Genomic DNA, 10,820 nt, shown 5'->3' with positions numbered 1-10,820 from the left:
ATGATGAGTAATCCAATTTTAAAATGCAAAATTTGTAATTAAAATGTAAATATAGTTTATAAAATACCTGTAGGGAGTCACCGGGACTGGGAACTCCATGTCAACTTCTCCTATTCGTCTAGTCACCGACGCTATGTGGGAATTGGCTTTGTAGGTTCATTTTTATAATGCAGGTATGAGAGATGTAAGGGGTGTGCATTCGGTTAATCGACTCGAAATAGCTATAATCGAATTAATTGACATTCCAAAATTTTTAACCGTTAACCGAATCGATTTTTTTTATAAAAAAATTAACCGAACCGAAATTTTTTCGGTTAATTAGGTCGGTTAACCGAATTAACCGAAAATTGTATAGTTTTTATTTTTGGTTAAAAATTAGCCAAATTAACCAAATTACATGAATTACCCGAATTGAATCACTACATAATTAAAAATATTACATAAGTCTTTGAATCACTACATAATTAAAAACATTACATAATTCTTGAAATTAACACATAGTTGAAATGTAAGACTTTAATATTCTCCATTCATATCCATTTCTTCTCTCCAAAAAATCTCCATTTGCATTAAACTTAAAAAAGAAAAACATGTGCAATTGGGTAGATACTTAAGAGTTAGATTTAGTTTTATTTTTATTGGGTTGGTAATTGGGTAGACTCTAGTTTTAGTTTTATTGAGTTGGGTAATTGGGTAGACTTTAATTTTAGTTTTATTGGGTTGGATAATTGGATTGGGTAATTGGGTTTGGTTGGATAATTTTATTTATTAATTTTTTCGGTTAACCGACCGGTTTCGAACCGAATAACCGTTATCCGAAAAACCATAAAAAAATTAACCGACTCCCGACCGAAAAATTCGGTTAACCGACCGATTAACCGAATTCGGTCGGTTAACTGAATTTTTTCGATTTTACCCGAATTATGCACACCTCATGTAATGGGATGGAGAAATGTAACAAGAGGTAGGCAAAATGTGTTTGAACTGAAAAAAAATGAGGCCATATTATTTCAGCGGAGGCTTTCGTTGTGTAGTCACCGCCAGCTCCGTCACCTTCTCCACCGAAAACTACTTCCCCGTCAAATTGTCGCAACCCCATCAGTGTACTTGTTCAAAGGAATATATAACCATTTTATTTTAAAAAAATTTAACCCTATAAATGGAAGCCATTACAAAATTATGTTTTCATTCGGATATTCATTGAACACGGATCATCTTTTACAGAATATAGATAAGTGTTATTACTATACTGTCGCATCCGTTTTTATAATCGATTGCTACCCCCAAAGATTTTTTAGGAGAATCAAATGAAACAGTAATGAAAGCTTAAAAGGTCTCCGATTAGAGATATCAATGTGAAATAAAGGTGCTGTAATGTGAGTTGTTCATTAGCTTTATTATCAAGAAATAACCATATGATTCTCATACTGAGTGCAAATTATTGTGGAAGTCTGGGAGAAAAGGGTGGAATAACATTCAATCCATGTTATTGTATGGAACACTCGTTATGTTTTCTATCATTCTGCAAAACCTTTGCTTACTAAACAGTCACAATATTCACCGAATATGGGTGTGACTACTGAACCATGCACAATTTGTGGGCTAGTTAGTCTGGTCATGCTATAATGTGCTTCTTATAACTGTCTACCAGTTTCTTGAGAGTTGAATGATTATATATATATGAATGTGAATGTGAAATGGCATGTGTTGGGAGTTCATTAGCCTTTGATATCAAACAAACAGACATTGAAAGAGAGACAAGCTTATGAAAGAGTGGAGAAAGTACGAAGAGAATTCAGATAAAATTAGCCTGCCTGGTGCTGCTGATGGTAACTGTTGAAAACACACACAGCAGGGAGCCAGTTCTACATAGGGTTGGAGGCGGAAGATATTCATGGAAACCAAATGTTAACTTCACTGACTGGGCAATTGATGAGCAGTTCTTTGTTGGTGGTTGGCTTTGTAAGTTCTTTCTTACCACCAACCTTCCATCAATTTTCTTTCTTTGAAATTAAAACTCCATTTGTTCGTAGTGTAGACTTTGGATTCAACAAGCAGTTATATAGCGTTCTGCAAGTGAACGAGACAAGTTACACCAATTGCATTGAAGAAAACTTCATTACAACACAACAAAGGGTGGAAGGGACGTTTTTAATCTCACCATGCCGAAACCATACCACTTCATAAGTGGCAAAGGCTACCGTTTCAAGAGAATGAAAGTCGCCATATTTGTCCAAACCTACCAACCATTTCCAATCACAAATGGTTCTCTGCTCAACAATGTCAACTCAGATTCAAATTTTCAAGCAAAGTTGATCCTCCTTGTTTTAATTTTGCATGTATACTACTTTAAAAGCATTGCTTTTCTTTTCTTTTATATCCTGTTTTAATTTAAAATGTACGGTACTTTGAAATCAGAGCTCGTTTTATCTTCAACTCACCTAATGAAAAAAACTAGAAAAAGAAAACTTAAAAAGTAATCAAAAGAGCAAACCATAACCATATTTATCAAAGTGTAAAACCAAACAGGTAAAAGCCACAAAAGCCACTGCAGAAGTGAGCTTTAGCTAGACAACCGTTCATAAGTTCAGATAACATACGAAACACCTAGGAGTGTTGCAACCCAAAAGTCTGAGACTACTTTGAAAAAGCAGCATAAACAGTTTTTGGTAGCCAAAATCCAAAAGCCCTATACAAAAAGATGGTTCAACGGTTTTCAGCAGAAGAACATGGAGCTGCTGACATTATCCTTCAACCTGGGAAGCTGAGGAACAGAAATTGCTCCCGGAGCAGTCACCCCACCATGGCTCGATGATGTCTCTGAAGCATCCTCAAACTTCATAAATTGCCCCAACTGTGAAGCTGCCAAATGAGCGTAGCAAATAGGGGCCACTGCATCAAAAAAGGAAAACCCAAAGCAAAGATCAGAAACAATGCACTTAAGAAATGAAACTACAAAATTATGCATCAAAAACGGAAAACCCAAAGCAAAGATCAGAAACAATACTTATACTTACCAACAGATATGGCTGTGGTGCTCCTTTGATACCTGCAACAGACAGAATACAAAGATTGTGACAGTGAAAACAGCTTAAACTATTTGTAAAAAAAATAAGTTGTTTCTGTATGCTTGTTTCTGTACTTACACGTAGGATAGAGAATGAACAAGCTCCTGCAGATCATCAGCTGAAAACCCAACCTGGTCTAAGAGAACATGATAGTGGGTCGGCCTTGTGGTCCCCTGAACGGCAAACACAAATCATATAATGAGTTATCAATGACTGCAAAATTGAGACAGTTGTATTATCAATCATCAATTAACAGAAACAAAAATAAGTGAACTTACTATCATTCCAGCATGAGCACAAAGGTAAAAATCATTGTTCTTCGGATGGCATACTTTGTTGTCAATGACAGTACCTGCACAATAAAAAAAAACAAGCTTTAACCACTACAACAGTGGTCCTGCCTGACATTTATTAAAGAATGGGTAAGCCTAACCAGGTAGCACATTGTCAGGAGATCCCTGCTGGAAAAACTTGGTATGATGGTTTTTTTGTGCAACAATAACCACAAACTTAGGGTTCCAATTCTCGTCAAGGAACTTGCAAGCCTATTATAGTAGAAATGTGTTATCCAAATGATAAAGATCTTGAGGTAACATTTTAGAACTACCAAAATAACTTCGCTGTGAATAAATTTAAGAACAATGAAATTTTCAGTTCAAATGATTGAAAGGAACTACTGCATACCTCAATAACTTGATCAAGTTCTTTGTTCAAAACTTGATTGAACTGAGACTCGCTAACCCCATCCCTAATTTAAACCAAGTAATGAGCAAGTAATAAACTTCAGCACAAGCATATCAGTGAAACTCAACAGAAACTGCAATTTAACCACAAACTAGCTCACAAGAAATAACAAACAAGAGACATGGCAGTGCAAAAAAATCAAGATAGATAAGCAATAGAAAATCCGGAAAAACAGCAAAATCTATACGCTTGATATTCCTAATAAACCATTCTTCAGCATATATATTGTCATTTTTGAAGTGCGAGACAAAAAATCTTAAAAAGTAAAACCTGAAAATAATGATCTGATCAGGCTTCCTCTTCCCTGAACTTGTATAGAAGTCTAAGAGAGCTTCCCTGAAATAAAAGAAAAGCATGTTAGCTATGCAAACATATACAATATTCTTATTACAACCCAATCCATACCAAACTCCAACTGGAAACAAGAGAAGGATTAAAGATTAGAAAAGGATACAAAAACATAAATATTTTGCAAAAAAATAAAAACTAGTCGTTCAAGTTTTTCTTGAAAAATATTTATCCCTTCAGAAGCCAAAGAACTATATGATTCAAACGCACCTCATGATACCCTCATCCACTTTGTCAGAAACTGGTTTGAAAAGAGAATCTATCATTTCAAGCTTCGGAGACTGTGTACGGACTGATGCCCTATAGCGGGAAATCAATGGCCATTGCCTGGAGCTAACCACCTACAATTAAATGCAATTAAAAGAACTCGCAGAATTTGAATATCAGAAAGACTGCACAATTAAGCCTCTATGACTGCCATTATTAATTCAATAGACAGAAGCAAAAGAAATTCAATAATAAGAAACAAGATCTCTACCGCAGCTATTGACGGCACATCAGATTGCCCAGGAGAGCCATGAGATACATCCATTCCAAGGATGATAGTTGGAACCTTTGAAATCATAGGGATTGAAGGTGTTTGCTCAATAGTTAGCATTGAATTAAGACCTCCAAGCTGTGAGAAAATAAAAAGACAAGACATTACCAGATTTACTTAGTAAGAGGAAGATACAGCTACTGATATAATTACAGAAGTTAGAACTGCAACAATAAAAATAGCTTAAAGCAATAAGAACCCATTTGATAGGAACAGTAAACAAACCTTAGCATTGATCTTCAGAAGAAGATTTGTAAGGTATTGATCATTCACCCTAGCTGGTGCCATACACTGAGTCACGATGCCATACTCAGAAAGATTCTTCCGCTTCCATGGCCCTTGAAAATTTTAATGAACTTTATATGCAAGTAATACACTTCAAGATAAACATGCAGACAAAATGTATGAAAAGAGAGATTCCGCCAACCATAAAGATCAGAGTTTTTCCTATCAGGAAGCAGACAAAGAAGGAACTGCGGAGCTCCAGGAAGTTTAGACTGTATCTGTTCAAACATTTTTTCAACTCTAACGACGGGTGAAAGGCGTCTATTCTGGTTCATCTCATTGAATATATCAAATGGGGGATCAATACGCTGAAAAAGAGAGAACAGAAAGAACTTTAGACAACAAGTTGAATTTTATAGCTATTCCTATGCCAACAAGCAAACCATAACAGAAATAAAAAAGTGGATGCTGACTTACAATTCCTTTCATTTCTCCACAACGAATCAAATCCCTTGCAATGTTGTTTGGATCACAACGAGGAGCCGAGAAGTTCACAACAGCCCATCTTTCAATCCTAGATGGCTCCACCAATTTCTATGAAAGCATACATAAACTATTAAAGAAATAAATGGATAAAACAAATACAGGATAGAAGGCTGAAAAATCAAAAAGAGCAATGACCTTGTTGTTAAAATTCCAACGCCCATTCCTTGGAAAGAAATCTTCACCGTTGCCGACTCTTAACTGTAATCAAGAGAACTCAATTAGCAGGAAGATCTAATATAAAATGCAAGTTTAAACAACTAACACAAATGATTGTTCTATCAAGGAACAATACACGGACATTATTCACCTACCCTTGGTGCTGGCAGAATACGTCCATCCACTTGGGTGAAATTAGAGTTTATATTAACACCACAAGATTTCAGCATTGGTTCAGCACCATAATTACTGGTACGTAAAACCTGCAAAAAAAATTTCAACACTTGTGTCACTTAAATTTTGGCATAAGTGAAACAACGCAATTCAAAAGCTTCAAAAAAAGACCTACATTAGACAAAACATTCATCCTTTCTTGAGGCTTCTGCCTCGATTTTTCAACCAGGGAAGCTCTTTGGAAAGTGGATAGTGCCTTAGTGTAGCGTTGCAAAGACACCAAAGAGCAAAGCTGCATTATTGCCACAGGTGAACAACAAATAGTAGACAGGAATTAGTTACAAAACTTTTCTAATTTAACAAATTGAAAAGAAATCAGTGCAGGAAATAACCTCAATAGGAATATATGTTGGCCTCTTAGGCTTCCCAACATTAATACATGGCAAATCAGCAGAATAACGCAACTGTATGTTGCGATGGTTAGCAAAATAATCATAAATAGTAATCTCCAGTGTCTCAGCTTCACCATTTTCATTTTTCGTATTTTTCTGCTTCATTGAGAACCTACAACATGGGAACAATAACTCATCAAAAACAAATAATTACTCACGAGATGCAAGCAGCAAGCTCAGAATAAAATACGAGTCAATTAGCATAAATCAACCAAAAGGGAGTGAAATAAAATTTGGAAGCCATACAACTGATCCTTGCACAGTTGTTCACTCAAGCCAGTAATCTTGTACTCTTGATTAGACGGACTAACTTTTATCCTCAGATTCTTCAGCACCCGTTTTGCCTATTCAGGATTTTCCAGCAATTTCAAAATAATATTTAATAATTGATGCAAAGGAAATCAAACTACATTTACAAAAATAACAGTTATTTATTACCTTGTTCCAGTCAAGAGAGTAAGGATCTCTAGCATTCTGATTTGCAAGTAAAAAATCAACTACCGGACCAGGTTGAATTATCATGGTAGTTGATACATCTGACAAAGATAAAATATAAGAGTTATTAATCAATAACCACAGCACAAAATGCAGAAGTACTGACAGACAGAGAGAGAGAGAGAGAGAGAGAGAGAAAGGATTCCAAACCGATATTTAGTGAAAGGCCTCCTTGAGTGGCTCTGAAACTTGAATGGAAACCTCTACAGCCAAGGACACCTCCTCCAATGTCTGTGAAATTGTTCTGATTATCTTGAAAGAAAGATTGGCGAACAAGTAGGCATCCCCTGAGAAAGAGTAGGTAATGTCAAGATTAACATGATACCTAGGACCACAATTCAATATTTCAAAAAAAAAGTAAACATGCAGACACATATTTGAACTCACTGTTTCGCAGCATGCTGCCTTAAAATGATATCCAGCACCCTCAGTGCTTCTTGAGAGTTTTCAGATTCCTGCCCACGCAGAGCATTTTGAATTGCTTGCATGGGTATCTTCGCAGCATAGCTAATCTCCACTTTAAAGGTCTTTGAATGATACGGTCTTCTTAATCTCTTTCTTTCACGCCCATTTGGGCTGTCCTGGCCATCAGGGCTTGCATTTCCATTGTTTCTATACATGATAGCACTCCCAAGTTAGAGCTGACATAACAATGACTTGGGGCAGTATAGATACTAAAAATTAAAAGTGCATTTCTACCTGGTAGGTGCAACATCCTCAAGTACAACAGTAAACTCAAGCTTGTTGTTTGGTAGCGGACCTATAGTAAATAAACTTTTTTCACCATCATAGGCAAAATTCTTTCCATCCAAATCATTTTTGTAGGTCTCATGCACTCTGTCAATCACTTTCCTTCCAACACCCTTACCATCCACAGGGCGACCATCTTCATATGAAAGAGAAACCTATTGAACCCAATACAAAGTACTTCCTCAATTATGAATGTTTTCCAAGCAACAACTGACAAAAAATAGAAACAAAAGCATAGAGAGAAGAAATCCAATCACGTACGCTGTAATGGTAGAAGTGTCCATCAGTACTCCCCACGCTCACTTTGAAGTGATTGGTGAGTATAGTTACCTTCTGCCCTTTAGTTCCAACACCACGCCTTGCCATAGGGTGTCGTACAATCTTCTTCGCATCCAATTCTGCTTTGATCGGAACAACATCAGGAGGCACAGGTGGCGGAGGAGGCAGGGATTCCAGCGCTGCCCCATTTCCCTCTTGCTCAAACGAATCCATAACCTAACCAACATGAAAATAAATATTAGCAAGTATAAAGAAATTTTTCTTCTCACGAAACGTTCAACAAGGAAAAACAACATGCATGCACAGGAAAGGCATGTGTACTAAACAAACGATAAACAAATACAACATGACCTGAAAAATCAGAGGACCTATTACCAAAAAGATTATATATTTATATATATAGGAGTATCAACAATCAAAAATAGAGAAAGATGAACACAAATGGTATAAATGGACAAAGATTCCCTTCTTCAGAGTACACAATATGGGAACGTTTAATATGAACTTGAACTCATGTACACTATGACGGCATTTTAATGTATGCACAAATATAAAAGGCTATAACAAAGTGGATAAATATACTGATTTTGCATAAAAATCATAACTTTAACCAGATATACATCAGCATTGTAGGACTCAAAGCAGATATGCAGAAAAGCTAATACCTTTAGCACACCAAGAGACAGCAAAGGCTAGAAATTGCAAAGGAAGAGTAAATAAAGAGAGTAAGAACTTGTAAACATGGTTTAAAACCACCTAAATAAAGGAAAAACTAAACAGCTTTTAGAAGTTTGGTCAAAACTCTGAAGAGTGACAAGAAAATACTTTTTTAAACCATAAAAAAAACAAAATATAAATAATATAAAAAAAGTTAACGAAAAGCTACTGAAGTGACAAAACATGCTTACGCTGCCTAAAAACTACAGCATTCTACAGTTTTTTTAAAAAAATAGAGAAGAAAAACAAAAAACATCAACCAAAAAAAAAACGTAAACTTTAACAGAAAAAAAAAATCCATGGACAAAAACAGGAAGAAGGAACCCAGATCATACTTAAAAAGGAAGAAAAACCTTTAAAAATCACACGCACTGTAGCAGCATTGCGAAGAACAAAGCCCAAAAATCTCCCAAAAAAAACTCTAATAAAAACCTCAAAGAACCATGAAAAAAAAGCAACGAAAAAAAATCCAAAATAAAAAGGTTTCAGAGGAAATACCTGAAATCCGGAGAGAAAAAACAAAAAAAAAATTGAAGCAAGAAACCCTAAGGAACTCAAAGAGACAGCAAAATTCTACGACCCTCTTTCTCTTCTTTTTTTAGCTCACTCCCTCTCCCTCTAAATACTAAAAGGCTGAGAGAGACTAAAATACACAAGTGACCAACGCTTCTTCTGTCCCTCTATTAGTGGTTACCGTCTCCTCTGCTTCGCAGTCTTACACGATTACCATACTCTACCACATCTCCACCGTCCACTCTCTCACTTTTAGATCAATAAGAATTAAAACTATATTTAGATAAATTAAATCGGAGCAATATTATACCCCCAAAAAAAAACACTTTGCCCTTTCTTTTAGAAAAAGACTACTAAGTTTACCATTGTTATTGAGTTTTATTCCCTATTTTTCTCGCATATTAATTTCATTAACCAAAATTTATAAAAACAATTATATGTTATTAAATGCCTAGATATCTTATAATAGGAATCATACCATATGAAATATATGAATTAAAAGGAAAGTCAAACAAAAATCTCTCTTTTTATCTCGTATTTTATTGATTTATTCTCAACATTGCATTTATAATATGTTAAATCTTCCTAAATTAGAAAATCCCTTTATTAATTTTTTTAATAATATAAAATGCAAGATAAAATAGCATTAACCTTTTAGGGGAAACGTTACAGAAATAATTTTTTAATTAATGTATTGCCTTTTTATGCTCAATAATGTGAGAAGGAAAATCTGATATAATATTTTCGACTTTTTTCGATTTCTGTTTATAAAAAATTGAATTTCGTTGCAGTGAGTGTATCATCAAAGACGTGGATTTAGACGAACATACAGCGTTATATCAAGTATTAACGGCTTTGATTTGATCTTGTTGATTGGTGAGATTGCTTGCATACGATCACTTGGGGTAAAAAGGGAAAAGTAGTGTGGGGACCACGTAGTTATAGTGAGGAGTTTAAATGTGATAGTGGATATGGCTGTGACACAATTTGGATGACACGTGCGGATGATATTAGAATTTTATACATTTGTTTTAATCAATAATTTCTGGGATTTTAGGAAATTAGGTACGTAGTAATTATCCTACACGAATTTTTTTATTTCCAAATTTATCCTGTACGAACTACGATAGCTTTTTTAGAGGAGTTTAATGATTTTAAATTTTAAATATTTAATAATTCTATTAATCCTAAAATTATTAAAAGTATCTTTTTCTATATCATCATTTTTTTTATTGAATTTATCATTTATTATTGATGATTATATCAAAAACAAATAGCACCAGCTTCCACTGCATGCAACACCTATTTTTAACAAAGAATATCATTAGGTATTGTGTGTACGGGTGAGTAAAATTCGATTAGATTAAAAAATTTTGAATTTCAAGTCAATCAAATTGAATTATTTGATTCAACTTAAATAAGTAATTTAAGTTTCGAATTCGAATAATTTGAATAATAGATCGGTGTAAATATTTCTCTGGTTCATCTCAATTTTGAAAATAAACAAATTGGTCTCTCTCAGCAAAAATTATAAAAATAATCTTTAAAATTCAAATTATTTATAAAAATCCAAATTTTATATTTTAAAATTTTTATAATAATTTTTTAAAAAAATTAAAGAATATATATAAAGAAAGTTAAAATTTTTAAAATTTTCTAAAGTAATAATCTAACTAAATTCAAGTTTATTATACTAAAGTGTCTTTTTTTGTTATTATTTTATTTAAAAAAAAAATCAAATACACAAATTAAATTTTTTTTAAAAAAACTCTACTTGAAGAGTGACATTATGGAGGTTAAAAAGAAAAAAATCAA

At 34.1% G+C, this 10,820-nt stretch overlaps 1 protein-coding gene and 1 long non-coding RNA gene across 4 annotated transcripts; one reads left to right on the top strand and one right to left on the bottom strand.

Annotated features, from left to right (window-relative positions):
* Positions 1-1,467: 1,467 nt before the first annotated feature.
* Positions 1,468-2,629, top strand: LOC121217673 (uncharacterized). The gene is made up of 2 exons (XR_005913834.1): positions 1,468-1,962; positions 2,039-2,629. It is a non-coding gene; the product is annotated as an uncharacterized lncRNA (long non-coding RNA).
* On the bottom strand, positions 2,478-9,146 carry LOC107906203 (protein argonaute 4). 3 transcript variants are annotated; one of them, XM_041093531.1, is made up of 24 exons: positions 8,991-9,145; positions 8,846-8,898; positions 7,758-7,991; positions 7,446-7,651; positions 7,134-7,358; positions 6,897-7,033; positions 6,690-6,787; positions 6,498-6,595; positions 6,192-6,363; positions 5,975-6,091; positions 5,781-5,888; positions 5,605-5,667; positions 5,401-5,517; positions 5,126-5,291; positions 4,924-5,036; positions 4,639-4,776; positions 4,371-4,501; positions 4,083-4,148; positions 3,753-3,816; positions 3,502-3,613; positions 3,347-3,420; positions 3,147-3,241; positions 3,018-3,049; positions 2,478-2,892 (listed from the first exon to the last, which is right to left on the bottom strand). In XM_041093531.1, the coding sequence occupies exons 3-24, from the start codon at positions 7,986-7,988 to the stop codon at positions 2,717-2,719; spliced, it is 2,739 nt and encodes a 912-aa protein (XP_040949465.1). In that variant the 5' UTR covers positions 7,989-7,991; positions 8,846-8,898; positions 8,991-9,145; the 3' UTR covers positions 2,478-2,716. The 3 variants fall into 3 exon arrangements, with proteins under 3 accessions (XP_040949465.1, XP_016688620.1, XP_040949466.1); XM_016833131.2 differs by lacking the exon at positions 8,846-8,898 and having other exon boundaries at positions 8,991-9,146; XM_041093532.1 differs by lacking the exon at positions 8,991-9,145 and having other exon boundaries at positions 8,828-8,898.
* Between the last annotated feature and the right edge of the window lie 1,674 nt (positions 9,147-10,820).

The sequence above is a fragment of the Gossypium hirsutum genome, chromosome D05, assembly GCF_007990345.1.
Source record: "Gossypium hirsutum isolate 1008001.06 chromosome D05, Gossypium_hirsutum_v2.1, whole genome shotgun sequence".
Classification (NCBI taxonomy): domain Eukaryota; kingdom Viridiplantae; phylum Streptophyta; class Magnoliopsida; order Malvales; family Malvaceae; genus Gossypium; species Gossypium hirsutum.
Note: the sequence above shows the minus strand (reverse complement) of the source record. Positions and strands in the feature narration are given on the sequence as shown.